Source organism: Metarhizium album, assembly GCF_000804445.1.
Source record: "Metarhizium album ARSEF 1941 chromosome Unknown scaffold_30, whole genome shotgun sequence".
NCBI classification, from domain to species: domain Eukaryota; kingdom Fungi; phylum Ascomycota; class Sordariomycetes; order Hypocreales; family Clavicipitaceae; genus Metarhizium; species Metarhizium album.
Window position 1 is genome coordinate 213044 of NW_024467604.1, and position 13564 is coordinate 226607.

A 13564-nucleotide genomic window follows, 5' to 3' on the forward strand; every position below is an offset into this window, starting at 1 on the left:
ATATCCGTCGGGTTTCTACTGCCGGCCATTCACCGAGTCCATGTCCCGCGCCGAAGCAAAGGGAGAGAATGAAAAACACCGAGACGAGAGCCAAGCAGCGCGCATTGATGTAAATTAGACCAAAAAAAAAACCCTACACCCGTCTGCCGTTTCCTCGCGCGGGCAAGTTGTGCTCAATGTCCACCTGCCATGACTGCTGCACAAGCACCGTCTGGCTCGTATGGCTCTGGCCGTCCCAGGCCTCCATGGCCGCATCCATCATCCCTTGGTTGGCCGTCACCGTCGTGGCCGTCTTGGACGAGGGCATATCGGCGAGCTCAAACTCGTCCGGGTGGCCGCGCGGCGTCGTCACGCCCGAGGCGGCCCGCCCGTGGCCGCTGCTGTTGCTGTAGCTGTGGCCATGGCTTCGGCTTTGGCTGTGGCTCTGGCTGTGATGGTGCTGGTTGATGTTGTTCATGTTGTTCATGTTGTTGTGGTTGATGTGGTTGTTGTTGTTGTTGGAGGTGCTCGTGTCGTTTTTGCTGTTGCCGCCGTAGGCCGCAGACGTGGCCGTTCCCGCCTTGCTGCCTTTGCTTCTTGCGTTCTGAGACGTGGCGTCCACGACGACCATGGCCCCGGACTGGAAGCTGTCGAGAAACGGCTTCAGGTAGGGCAGGCAGGCCGTCAGTATGCTCAGGCACTGCACCAGCTCGGCCAAGATTGTCGGCATCACCATGCGGAACGTTGCGTCGCCTGGGTTCGTGATTGCCTCGTGCCACGTCGAAATGTGGCCGATGATTGCGGGTGTGACTCTGGAATCCGATGGACGGAACACTCGTTAGCAGCGCACGCCCGCTCTGACAGGCCCCCCTTTGCTCTTTTTTGCTTGCTTTGCGCAAGGCGGCCTCGCGCTCGTTTGCGTTGCGACTCACAGGATGCGGCTCCCGAATATCCCTCCCACCAGCAGCTTCTTGGACAGGGGCAGCTGAAGGTTGACGAAGATGGTGGTCATGATGACGACGATGGCGACGTCGGTCACGATGTTGCCGACGGACACGTACATCCAAAACGCAGCCTACGTACAAGTCGTCAGCGGGCGCCTCATGTTGGACGTGAATCGGGGCCTGGTTCCGGTTCTGCCGTGGGCGATTCGCATACCCGCTGGAAGCACTGGCCGGAGATGTAGTCCCACGGCCTGGGCATCTGGCACTGCAGCAGGGCCGGGAGGATGGACGAAAGAGTCCAGGCGACGACGAGAGAGCTGGTGATGACGACGGTGCGTCGGTGGTAGAGCGGCGCGAGCGCCCAGAGCGTCGTGATGGCGGATAGTTTGGCCAGCGTCAGACTGGCAATGAAAATGACGTGCGCGGCATACTCGGACTGTTGGTGTGTTGGTGAGCCATGGCGTGCATGTATGTCAAGCTGAAGCCCCGGGCACGGGAACGGCACTCGTCTTCCTAAAGTTGTCTGCCTACCTTGAGAACATGGTCAATCTGCCCAGCTTGCAGTCCGCCCACGTGCTTGCCGAGTCCGTTGGATGTTGCTTCGACGACGACGATGGACTGCGCAACGGCCAAGCACTGTTGGGTGATGACGACGGGTATTGGTCAGCACAATGCGACGCGACGGACTCGGCCGGGCCGGCATTGGAAACAAAGCCGGAAGGAGACGAGGAAAAGAGAAAAGCAAAAGGGAAAGGCGCGCCTACCGTGGCTCCAACGGCAAGTTGATCGTCCAGACCCAAGCTCCTGACGGTGAACCACTTCATGGAAATGCGCGTGATGCAAGCCAACAGTCCCACGATCATGAGGAACAAGGTGGCTGCCTTGATGACCAACGACTTGTTGAGCGTCGAGAAATCGAGTTGCTGGTCCATCATGACATTATGCCTTTGCCCAGATCATGGATGTCTTTCTGTCTGGCGTGGAGGTCGGTCAAGAGTCTCGAGACACGAGAAGACGGTTGGTTTCGTGCGAGGTTGAGGAGATAGAGACGGTGATGATTAAAAGTCGCCCAAGGAATGCAGATGGAAGGCACAAAGAAGTCTTATTCCAGCCGCGCTACCGGCGTGCCTGACGGCGATGCAATGACAGCATCCACGATTCACGGCCGCAAAGCAAAAGCACGGCGCGGAGTGCTAGCCACCGGACTTGACCAAACGACCATTGGCTGCTCTCTGGTTGCAATCTATCTCTTCCCAGGGTTTCATGCAGGCTTGCAGGGAGCATGGCACTTGGACTCAATGCGGCGACGGCGCCAACGCTGCCGGGCCTACGGAGCAGAGAGTGTAGAGACTCTTGACTCTGGCGGCGTGGCAGCTCGCCACCTTGACCCTGTCGATGGAAAACCAATCCGGCCTGAGACCCAACGAACCCAGCCCTATTGAGCTTCGCGAGGCGCCAGGGCCTCTGGGCGACCCGTAACTACATGTGTGCTTGGCGCTTGTTCGGCTTGTTTCGTCTCGACTCGCGACAGGACAGGTGATTTCCATTTCCAGGAAGCATCCAGCCTCGGCAGAATAGAGCAACTCCAGGGTGTTGAAGACTAGACGGTTTAGCCTGGCCTTGGACGCAGCCACAGTCTGAGCATGAGCCGGCGCCTGGCCTTGACTAGGGCGGAGCCATCATCTTGTCGTCTTGCGCCCGGCTGCAACACGGCAAATTGGGTGCAATCCCGTGGCGGGAATTGCCTGTCAATTGCCCGTCGACTCGTCATTCTTGTTTCGTTTCTTTCCTTGGCTCTTCAATATGTACGTATTGCCTTTCCCCCCCCCCCCCCAAGACTCGAGAGCCTCGCGCACACGACATGACTCGCGCACTCATAACTCACAAACACTGCCGAGACAACGCTTGTCCGCTGAAACGCGTCGCCGACCGCCGAGGCCAGGCCATGCATGCGTCCACGGTCCGACGAGTACGGAGTACGTACGTACCCACGGCAATTGCCCGGAAATCCCACCCGGCTCGTGGAACCTTGTTGCTCCTTCGTTTCCACGAGCGAGCCCAGTCAAGTCAAGTCAAGTCAAGCCGTGTCATGTCGTGTCTACCAACCAACCACGTGGGAACAGGCCCCTTTGCGCGCCTGCTGCGCTGCCACAGCCGAAGCCAACAGCACGGACTCTCCCAGCACGCCGTTGACCTGCTGGCGCGCCTGATCTGCAGCCAAGCAGGACAAGGGCCGCGGCCGCCTGGAATAGACGAGCGGCACTGACAACTTCCAGAAACATGTCGCGGTGTAGGACAAGGCCTGACACTAACACTAGCCCTGGCCGGCATCCGATGTTGTCCCGTCGCCAGCAAGGATCGCCGCTGGCCGCGAGGGTGGGTCCCGCGGAGTTGCCGACGAGGCGTTTGCCTCTTGCAGATCGGCCACCACCCAGCAGCCACTCCGTCCTCCGGGTGGTCCACAGTCCGCAGTCCGTCCGTACGTCCGGGCGAACCGAGTCTCGGGACGCGGCTTCGCACCAGGCACCGAGGGCTGCCGTGACCCTAACCCTCGCCCTCACCCCAGCGCTCTGATGCTGCCCTCACAGTCGCCATGCGCGCGCAACGTCAGAATCTCCAAGGTCCAATTTGCTCGCTTCTGCAGAGAAATCGAGGTGCTGTCGTTTCCCTACGCCTGGCTCACCCATGGCAAGCCACGGCAATCAGGCCATTTGCGCCGTTCCAAACCTCTGCTCGCACGATTCCCTCCCCTGCGTCTCTTGGCACTCTCTTCTAAGCGACGCGGCGGATCCTCGTGTCCGTTTTGCAGATTGCCTCCCGGGACAACGAAGGCTTGTTCGTGGCCCCCCATGCGGCGGCGGCGGCGGCGGCGGCCCTGCCATTCCGTCCGTAACAGGTTCTGGCCGGCATCTGCTCACCACCGTCACGGCGTGCCGACGAGACGGGCCCCGAGTCCGCGTGAAGCGCCGCACCGCTCTGCCCTCGTGCGTTACTGGCAAGCCTCTTTCGCTTCTCGCCGGGTGAGTGGACGAGTCCCCCGATGACCGTGACGCATGAACCATAGACGTGGCGCGGGACCCTGAAAACAGTGCCGTCCCGACCGCCCTCACTGCCGAGTCCCCTAGTTATCTACCGCCCTGGCATGCTCGGGTGTTCAGGGCTAGTGCTGCGGAGCATCAACTACCCCCTCAGGAAGCAGGAAGCAGGAAGCAGGAACAAGGAAGCAGCAGCCCCAATCTCAACCGCAAGCACGGCGAAAATGTCGCCCTGCGACCCTCGGATTCCGCCTCACTGCCCTCACTGCCCGGCACATCTGTCTGATCGTTCTGGACACGCTGTCCGCGGGTAAACGGCGAGTGCCGGACGACTACCGGTCAGCGGTGGCGCGGGCACAGGCACCGGGGGCAGCAGCTTCACCATCTATCCCGTCGGCCGCGCTCACTCTGCGTTCATCCCGCTCAGCAGACAGTAAAGTTTCGCCGGCAAGTTGGCGACGCTTCTTCCAGCTCGTGTCTCGTCTCGTCATCCAAGGAGCGTCCGCTATCAAAGGCGGCAAGAGTCAAGTCGGGCCTATTGCAGCCCCGGACACACACAGGTCCATCCCGCGTCTGCCGATTCCTCCTTTCCCATCAAACTACAGTACCCGCGTGTTTTTCCTTGATCTCTTCCCGTCCTCTAACCCGAACTCTTAGGCCGCGGCCACCTTGGCCCTTCCAACACGGCTCCTCCCACCCCATGTGCCCTTGCCCGGGGCCTCTGTTGACGTAACATTAACGTGGAAACAGAGAGGTGCCACGATGCGGGCGTCTTTTAGCACCCTGTCTGTCGGCCGCTTTGTCTACGAGAGGCCGACCCGACCGCGCCGTTGCTGCTCACGGGCGTGCTGCTCGCTGCCAGGGCGGCGCCCAACGTCCAAGCTGCCCGCTGTGTGGACTCGCATTCTCGGCTCCCACCAGGAGCTGCACCTCGCCGGAGGCTCGCCGTCGTGCGAGGAACACCCTCGCCCCGTGATGTGCGTACCAGCAGCCGCCGCTCAGGCGCGGCAGGACAATGGAGCCAACATGACACAGGCGTCGAGGCGTCGAGGCGTCGAGGCGTCGAGGCCGCCCCGTGCCAACGGCCATACTGCCCCTTGGCACCGGACGGGCCCAATACGAGAGAGGTGTATAACTCAGGTCCGGGAAGTTTCGCCAGCATCGTGAGCCAATCAAGCGTCCATTCCAGAAGGGCCGGAGCGTAACCCTGGTCGGCCAGCGCCTATGCTTCTTGTCACGTTCCCCTCGGGCAGACAGGTCGATGCTCTAGAAGCTTATATATATATATCCCTCCTACAGCTATACTTGAAACAAGGTAAGCGAGCGCAGCAATCGTTGGCATACACGGCACCCCTGCAGGTTTCATCAGCTCAACGTCCAGGAGCTCGATTGTGTACAGAGTGCGCGCGGCTGCGTCCAAGCCTCCAGGATCCGGCGTCAGCCTGTGAGCCTCCGTCATACTTGGCCTGCTTTCTGTTGATATTCGTCTCTACCGACGACCAAGGTGAATAGGTATATAGGGATGCAATAGAGTGTACCTCGACCTGGCAACCGGCAGCCTCGTGTGGCCGTTTCAACTGCTGCTCACCAAGCGGGCTACAGTTGGTATGTAAGTATCGGTTCTGGAAATCATCAATCATGGGGCCAAACCGCCCGCGGCGGACCATTTCACGCAGCAGGCAATGCTTCAATATATCGCTTTGTATTTCAGCATCCAGCCAGTCTCACGAACAAGCAGCCATCATGGCATCATGCCTGGTCACCTTCTTCCCGCCACGTAATTCTCATCGCGTGCCAACCGGCCGCTACCACTTTTCTCTTCACAAATACTTGTTCGCGGTGAGCCACTCCTTCAGCGCGGCACCATCGCGCCGCTTGTACGCGGCGCGGCCGCGAATCTTGTCCTTGACCGTCTCCAGAGTTCGGTCGAAGCTCTTGGTGTCCTTGTCCTTGAAGAACTGCTCGATGTCGTCCACGGCAGAGACATCGGTGAACCCCCCCAGACTGACGCGGACGAATCGGTCGACCACGATGGGGTTGCCGAGCTTCGCCACGCACGCATCCCAGTTGCCCTTCATGAAAGCCCACTGCACCTGGCGGCCGACGGGGTTGCCGGCCAGGCCTGCCCCGAGCACGTGCATGTCAGCGGCGTTGACGGCGTTGCTGGGCGGGGAACGGTTGAAGTTGAACGGGACGATTTGCTCCCTCAGGATCTGCTCATCCTCGGCCGCCGAGAGAGCATTCAAGCAAATCATTTTTCCATCAATCGACTTGGTGTTGAACCACTCGTTTTTGAGAATCTCGACTGCACGGGCCGTTTCCTTCTTGACGGCCGCACGCCACAGGGGAAGTCGCACAGATGGCGGGAGAGGGTTGGCCTCGGCATTTTCGTGCCAGGCATTGAAACGCCGCAGGGCTTCGTTCTCGGTCCTGCAAAAGCATTAGTAGTGGCACTGCCAACGAAGTGTATTGTTAAAAGGAAAAAATAGAGGGAGGGGGGGGAGGGAATCAAAAAAATCTACTCACTCGGCGTGCCCGCTGGCAACGGCAGTATAGATGAGGCGCTTGCGCAACATGGTGGTCAGATATTCTTCATTTTCAGCGGCATCCCAACCGACTTCCTTGACCTTGTCGGAGATGAGCTTCAGAGCAAAGTTCTCCAGGCCCTTCTTGATCTCTTTGTCCTCGTTAAAGACTGACTTGACAGAGCCAATAGAGTCAAGGACCTGACTCCAGACAAGAGGGTGGGTCTCCTGGCTAAAGCCCTCGAGAAAGCCAAGTAAAGCGGCGGTCGTGCTGTTACCCGCAAAGGCCAAATCCGCAGTGGAACCAATAATAGCAATCTTGTCCTCGGTGCTCAGTTTGTCGAGCTGGGTGCTGAACTTGGCGAGGCGGGCAGGGGGGTAGTTGACACGGTAGAAACCAGTGGCACCGCTGTTCAGCTTGTAGTACTCGTCATCGATGTCGCGGATAGTCTCCTCCTTCTGGAGAAGAGACATGGCGCTGACACCAGTTTCTCCCTTCTTGCCCTCGAGACCAAGAGGGACCCACCACGTTGTGGTGTCATCCTCGGGCTTGACGTCGCCGGTGGAAAGGAAGCGAGACTGCTTGATGGAGATTTGGCCGGGCTCCTCGGCAACCGTCACCACGGGGTGTCCAATCTGGGAGATCCAGGGTCCCATGAGAGCGTTGACGTCCTTGCCAGAAGCCTCGCTCAGAGAATCCCACAGAGCTTTGGTCTTGGCATTGCCGTAAGCGTGGGCCTTGAGGTAGTTGGAAACGCCCTCGAGGAAGGTTTTGACGCCGAGATGGTTGGCCAGCATGCGAATTGCTGAGCAGCCCTTGAGGTAGCTGATGGAGTCGAAGATTTGGTTGACATCGAGGGCATCGCGCACAGGGACGTGGATGGGATGGCTGGCACGGATGCCATCGAGACGGAAAGCAGCCTCCATGCCCTCATTGACGAACTGGGCCCAGACCTGCCATTCGGGGTGCAGGTGGTCAACGGCATGCCAACCGACCCAGGTGGCAAAACCCTCGTTCAACCACAGCTCATCCCACCAATCCATGGTGACCAGATTGCCGAACCACTGGTGAGCAAGTTCGTGAGCAACAACGTAGGCGACGGCGTTCTTGAAGCGAGCATCTGAGGTCTTCTCGTCGAAGAGAACCTGGGTTGTACGGTAGGTGACGAGACCCCAATTCTCCATGGCACCATGGGTGAACTCATGGACAGCCAGAAGATCAGACTTGGGGAGCGGGTAGTCGATGTCGAAGATCTCGGAGTAGAAGTCGATGACCTTGGGGGCATGCCACAGGGCCCAGCGTCCTTGTTCCTTGAGCCCTCGCGTGGTATAGACACGGACGGGAATTTGCTTGCCATTGTAGCGGCGGTCGGTGAGCTGCTCAATGTACTCAAAGTCACCAACAGCCCATGCCAGCAGATATGTGCTCATGACGGGAGACGTCTCGAATGAAACCATGTTCCATCCATCCTTGGTAGGCTTGGTCTCCTTGACAGGCATGTTGCTGAGTGCAACCTGATCGGCGGGTACTTCAATCTCAAAGTCAAAAGTGGCCTTCAGGTTGGGTTCATCAAAGCAGGGGAAAGCACGTCGCGCGTCGCAAGACTCAAACTGAGTACTGAACATGTAGTGCCACTCGTCGTCACGAGGCACCGACTTGGAGGGAGTGACGGCGGGCTTATACTTTGAGCGGTAGAAGCCGGCCATCTCGTTGTTCATGATGCCCTGAAAGTCGATGACAACAGAGGCCTTCTTAGAAACGGGGAGCACCTGATCAAAGACGATGGTGGCGCGCTGGGCACGTTCATCGTAGCTGACGTTGGTGGACTGGAAGGCTTGGGGAGACTTGGTCTGGTCAACCACGACCTTGGCGCTGGTGATGTTGACCTCGAGGGTGTTGAGTATAATCTCCTTGGTGGGCTTGACGATCTCGGAATCGATGCTGCGGAAGTTGTTAGCTGGCAGAAGATGCTGAGAAGCTCGAAGCACGGGAAGCCCAGGCGTACGTCACCGTGCCCTGGTAAGTCCAGTTCTTGAATTCGAGGTCACGCAGAGACACATTGTAGTGGACGGGCTTCAGGTTGTCGGGCAGGATCTCGCGGTCAGCCATCTTTGCAGGATTTCTCGCTCTAGCCTGGGCAGAGCAGGGTCTAGCTCGCTTCTGGTAACAGAGACTGGGGAGATTGAAAAGGTCAGCTTCAAGCTGATCCGGAATGGCAAGAGACGAAGCGTCGGTGGCGTGTGAAGCTGGCGCGAGGGACGTGGGAGCTTGGACCCAGAATTCCTCGTCTCACAGGACTATGCCAAATACGTAGGACCGCAGAAGGCCGTGACAAGCAGCCAAGGCAGCAAGGTGGGTAGTTACTGGCGTTGCAAGTACGCAAGCAAAAGCTGTTGTCACGAACCGTTTTGTTCCGCCGAGCTCTGCCCCTCGCCAACTTGACGCCGTGATGGTGGTGACACCGGACAAGGGACTCTGAGAGCGGGGGCCACAGTGCAGAAATCCAATCGCCCAATCAGGGGCAGGGATGAGGAGAAGTGGGGGGGAGGGACATTATCCCGCGGACTGACAGGAATTTGCCGTGCCGCTCCGACGTCGCCGTGATGATATGCATCCCCATATTGAACGGAAGAAGGCGCCCGCCGTCACGCTGCCCACGGATCCATGTAGTAGACGTACCTCGCAAACACAGAGCCAAAGACAGGCGGCTGTCTCGGCCTCGACAGAGCTCCCCTCGAAGCACCCGCCACGCCCGGCGCCCTCGAGCACGAGGCCAAATCCGACACCAGGCGGCTCATCAGCAGCGCTCTCGTCCCATCGACGCGTCCAAAGGGCAAGCTTCGGGTCAAAAGCGCCGCTCGCCTCCGCAAGGGCACAAGACCAAGGCCGCAGGGTTGCCACACCAGGCATGTCGACATGGCTGAGCCCCCGTACGTCGTTGGAATCCGTCAATTGGCCAGCCGCCGCTCCCAAAGCTCTTGCAACCCGTCCCCTCCGCCTTTTCTTTTGTTAGTTCAGAAAACCAGCCGGATCGGCGCGAACCTCGACTCGATATCGTTGTTCAACGGGCACTTTTGAACGTTGCAGTCAATAGTTGACGCGGACAGGCAACAGCAAGGACGACGGCATAAGATGGATTAAAAAAATACCAATGTAGAGAGTGCACAGACTGCAACGGCGCCGTACCAACACAGCGGCCGATACAGGCCAGACCGGGCGGCCAGGAATCGCGGCATCAGCAAGAAACTGCGAGACAAGAATTTCACGCGTGACAAGTCCGTAGTTACCGGTGATGCTGGAAACGGAGCAACGTCGGATGTGTGCGAACTATTTGTGCACTGTACCGGGCACTGTACCCCGACGAACAGTCCGCCGCAAGTAGCATTTTTGCTTTTATTTGCAGTCTCATTTCTGGTTGCAGCTGTTTGTCTCAAGAAATATAAATGTAAACTTTATAAAGCCATTGTTGGAGAAAACCTTCTGCTCTCGGGGCTGAAGGACACCACGGCATCCATCGGGTGTGCGGCCGGACTGGGACGCTGGGACGGGTGCACTTTGAGATTCAGAGGACACATTTGTCGGCAAGCAAACGCACGCTCGTGCGGCTGTTCGAGCCGTAGCCGGATGGATGCAGGGCGATATCCCATCTCGTCTGGTCGGCATCGCCTGCACGAGTTCCCAGTTGTCCGACTTTTTAAAAAGCCGTGCGTGGCCGGGGCACATCCCAAGCCGAGACGTCACAGACAGTTGGGCGTCAAACGACACAAAAAGTCACCAGTCTTGAGCCCTAGTCAGAACTAATGCAATAACCACGAGTCCAAGTCACAAATGCATTATCCAGTTCCCAGAATGAGCCCAGCCAGTCATGCCCGCCGAACCGTGGTTCGTCTGTCCAAAACGCCGTCCCAGAGTAAAGCATACGCGGTCGTGCAAGATCCCTCACCATGCCACCATTCGTAGATTCAATGAATTCGATAATTCGACCGGTCCCAGCCCATCATGCTCTCAGTCTCCCGCTTCAATCTCCTGTAACGTGCTTTCGATACGCCCACCCATCACGCCGCATCTTCCTGCTGCACCTTTGTTGCCACCGCATCCCACCAAAGACTGTGTGCCGCCCTGTCCACGCTGCCCACCTTGTCCAACAAGTCGGAAATCCCTCTAACCTGCTCGACAAACTCTGACAGTCCTAGACTGGCCAGTCTCTCGCCCGCCGTATTCGCCGCCTTGACCTTTTCACTCGCCGAGCCCGGTGCGAGTCTGGCGAGGATGTTGCCCCTCAGACGCGTCAAGAGCAGCTGGAGCACCCGCTCTCTGGGCTCGGTGCGTTGTTGCGACATTTCTTGGCTCGCTTTGAGAACCTTGGTAACTAGCGCGCGGAGATGCGTTTTGGTGACGGCCGGCACAGAACGACCTGCTTCGACAGCGGCCATTGTTACTTGCACCGTGGCATCCAGCGAAGGGTGATTGGCCTCGAGAACCGCCATGATACGAGTGGCCTCGGTCTTCCAGGCAGAGCGAACATCTCTCTTGAGGAGATTCTTGCACTGCAGCAGCACGGCCCCGGCGGTGATGATGCGCTGGATCGTGCAAGACACTTCGTTTATCCGCTGGTGATCGAGCTGCAGCATCTCCGGTATCTGCTCCATCCTGACGGGCGTGGGCTGCGTGAAGACGTCCACCAGCATCTGGGCATAGAACCGAGCAGCGCTGGGTTGCGACTTTGGGTGGTTGACGCCCTCGGGATCGCGCCTCTGCGCCTCGTTCACAACCTTGGTAGCGGCTGACCTCCAAGCAGCCTCGGCAATACTGAGACTCATACCGCCCTCCACAACGTCTGCCGAGAATCGCTTTGCTTCGTACTGGGCAGCAGATTCAATCAGCTGTGGCGCCGCGATTCGTAGTAAATAGTTGATGTAGTCGCAAAGCATCACGTCGATGAAGCGGTTCAACGCCTCGACCCGGTCGATCAAGTCACCATCGCTGAGCCTATTCTGGACCAAGTCCTTGACTTCGTCGTCCCGGAAAGGCGCGCACAATTTGGGAAGCAGCGAGCCCATCGCTGTGAAGAACCTTTCATAGGAAAAATTTCCCACAATGAACTGTCTCTCGGCCAGTTCGGGGTCAAGAATCTCTCCAGTGAGGTTGTACAAGGAGTTGCCAGGCTTCAACAAGCGTTGCAACTTCTCCTTGATGTTGCCGGCCATGAGAATGAAATATCCAAAGTTGGCCTCGGTGTCATTCTCGGCCATGGCAACCCGCATCTGCATATATAGAGGTCGTGCGAGAACAGCCTGCTGCTCAACGTACTCTTCGGATGGGATTTGATACTCCTTGTTGATTGCCAGTTCATGTACAACAATGCGATTGTCGGGAAGCAAGCCATTTAACCCGGTCTTGACCACGACGGGCCTACCTTCGACTCTGCCCGAAGGCGTGGCGGGTGGAGTCAGGGTTTGCGATTCTGACGACACAAGGCTCGAGGCGGTTGCCGTCACATCACCGGCAGAGCCCTCGGCGACCCGCGGCTTCGTATCGCCGGTCTGTTTCTTTGCCTTGCGAGACTTTCTTGCCTCACTGACCGCCTTGAAGATCAACCTCTTGCCTTTGTCTGCACCGGCCAGCTTCTTGATCCGCACAATCAGCATAAGCTGGGAGTCCTGGATGCTCTGTCGGTAAAGACTGGCGGCGGCGTCATCCGTGGTGTCTTTGACCGTTTGGAAGATTGCATCCAGCTCCACAAACTGCATCAACATGACCTCGATGAGAGCGTTGGAATCGCGGGACTTCCAAGCAATAAAGGTGTTGTAAAATACGGCATATGCCTCCGGAAGACTGGACTTGAGAGCCGGCGGCATGGTATACCGGTTACACGCGGTGAGTCGAACAAGGATGTTTTCAAAGTTGACCAGAAGATCCTTGGCTTTGCCAACCAAATCCCGCAGCTGGGGATTCGCCAGGTCTGCGCTGGGTAGACGGTGGGAGGCCAGCACATTGGGCTCCGATTCGTCTCCGGCTTCATTCTTGTTGCTGAGGACCTGGTTAGGATGGCCCAGTATGAGAAATGCGCTCAAGAAGGTGCGAACGGCAGCCATCTCGTCCACGGATCCCGGGGCCCCTTCTTGAAGACCACAGATTCTTAGCAGCCGTGAGGTGACAAGGAGAACCTTTTCCTGTGCCAAGAGTTCAACGACTGTGTCAAAGGATGCATCTCGAATGCCGTCGACAGACAGGCCTAGGCTGTTGAACTCTTGTATAATGCTCTTTCGAGTGCGGCCCCTCCACCATGCTTGGATGCATGCCGCAGCATCGTCTTCACTCAAGCTAGGTTTGGTATACTCCTTAACCTGGGCCAAGGTCTCCTCGTTTGACCTTCTGGCCAAGACACTCTGGCCACGAGGGCGCTTCGTGACACTTTTGGTCAGAAGCTCCTCTCTCCTCCTCTCTGCGTCAGCCATGCGCTCCTCGATTTGAGCGCGCATCTTGGCGATTTCCAGCTCTCTTCTCTCCTTGGTAAGCTCGGCAACCTGTTTTGCCTTTCGCACCTCCTCTGCGCAGTTGGCGACAATCTCGGCAAGGTTGCGTTCTCGCGCCTGCTGCGCGGCAAGAGCACGTTCCTCAGAAGCTGTCGGGCCGCGAGGGGCAGCCTTGGCAAGGGCAGCACGTAGTCGCACCTTTTCGGCATGCGCGGCCCTGTCGGCAAGACGGGCTCGTCGATCCTCGAGAAACGAGGCTCGCCGAAGGTGCTGAGCGACATACTTGCTCTGGCCGTCGTCGTTGCAGGCGGGGGGGGCGGGAGCGTGCTGCTGCAGAGAGGAGCAGCGCGAATGCGCAGACGAGATGGAGTTGCGTCGCGACGAAGCGGCCGAGTCCCTGCGACGAGCTTGAGACGGGCGGTAAAAGCGGGCAGCGACTCTCGGGGGCGGCGTATATATTCTGGTGTCACTCTCAAGCACGTCATCGTCAGACGGCGGCATGGCGAGATCCAAATCCATGGCCGTCGCGTCGTCGGGTGTCGAGCAGCTGGTTTCTTGGAGACTGCGCGAGGGCTCGGCAAAATCAGCGGGTAGGCGGCACATG

General features: G+C 58.3%; 4 protein-coding genes across 4 annotated transcripts; all 4 read right to left on the bottom strand.

Annotated features, from left to right (window-relative positions):
• Positions 1-133: 133 nt before the first annotated feature.
• Positions 134-1855, bottom strand: MAM_07390 (uncharacterized protein; the record flags this gene model as incomplete). Its single annotated transcript, XM_040826188.1, has 5 exons — positions 134-791; positions 912-1054; positions 1138-1359; positions 1455-1559; positions 1688-1855. 5 exons carry the CDS (start codon positions 1853-1855, stop codon positions 134-136), a joined length of 1296 nt encoding a protein of 431 aa, XP_040675860.1.
• A 3923-nt stretch (positions 1856-5778) lies between these two features.
• MAM_07391 (Peptidase M1, alanine aminopeptidase/leukotriene A4 hydrolase) lies at positions 5779-8593 on the bottom strand (the record flags this gene model as incomplete). The annotated part of the gene is made up of 3 exons (XM_040826189.1): positions 5779-6388; positions 6485-8425; positions 8490-8593. The coding sequence occupies 3 exons, from the start codon at positions 8591-8593 to the stop codon at positions 5779-5781; spliced, it is 2655 nt and encodes an 884-aa protein (XP_040675861.1).
• A 536-nt stretch (positions 8594-9129) lies between these two features.
• On the bottom strand, positions 9130-9402 carry MAM_07392 (uncharacterized protein; the record flags this gene model as incomplete). Its single annotated transcript, XM_040826190.1, has 1 exon — positions 9130-9402. The coding sequence occupies one exon, from the start codon at positions 9400-9402 to the stop codon at positions 9130-9132; it is 273 nt and encodes a 90-aa protein (XP_040675862.1).
• Positions 9403-10539: 1137 nt separating this feature from the next.
• Positions 10540-13563, bottom strand: MAM_07393 (IQ calmodulin-binding motif domain protein; the record flags this gene model as incomplete). The annotated part of the gene is made up of 1 exon (XM_040826191.1): positions 10540-13563. One exon carries the CDS (start codon positions 13561-13563, stop codon positions 10540-10542), a length of 3024 nt encoding a protein of 1007 aa, XP_040675863.1.
• Between the last annotated feature and the right edge of the window lies 1 nt (position 13564).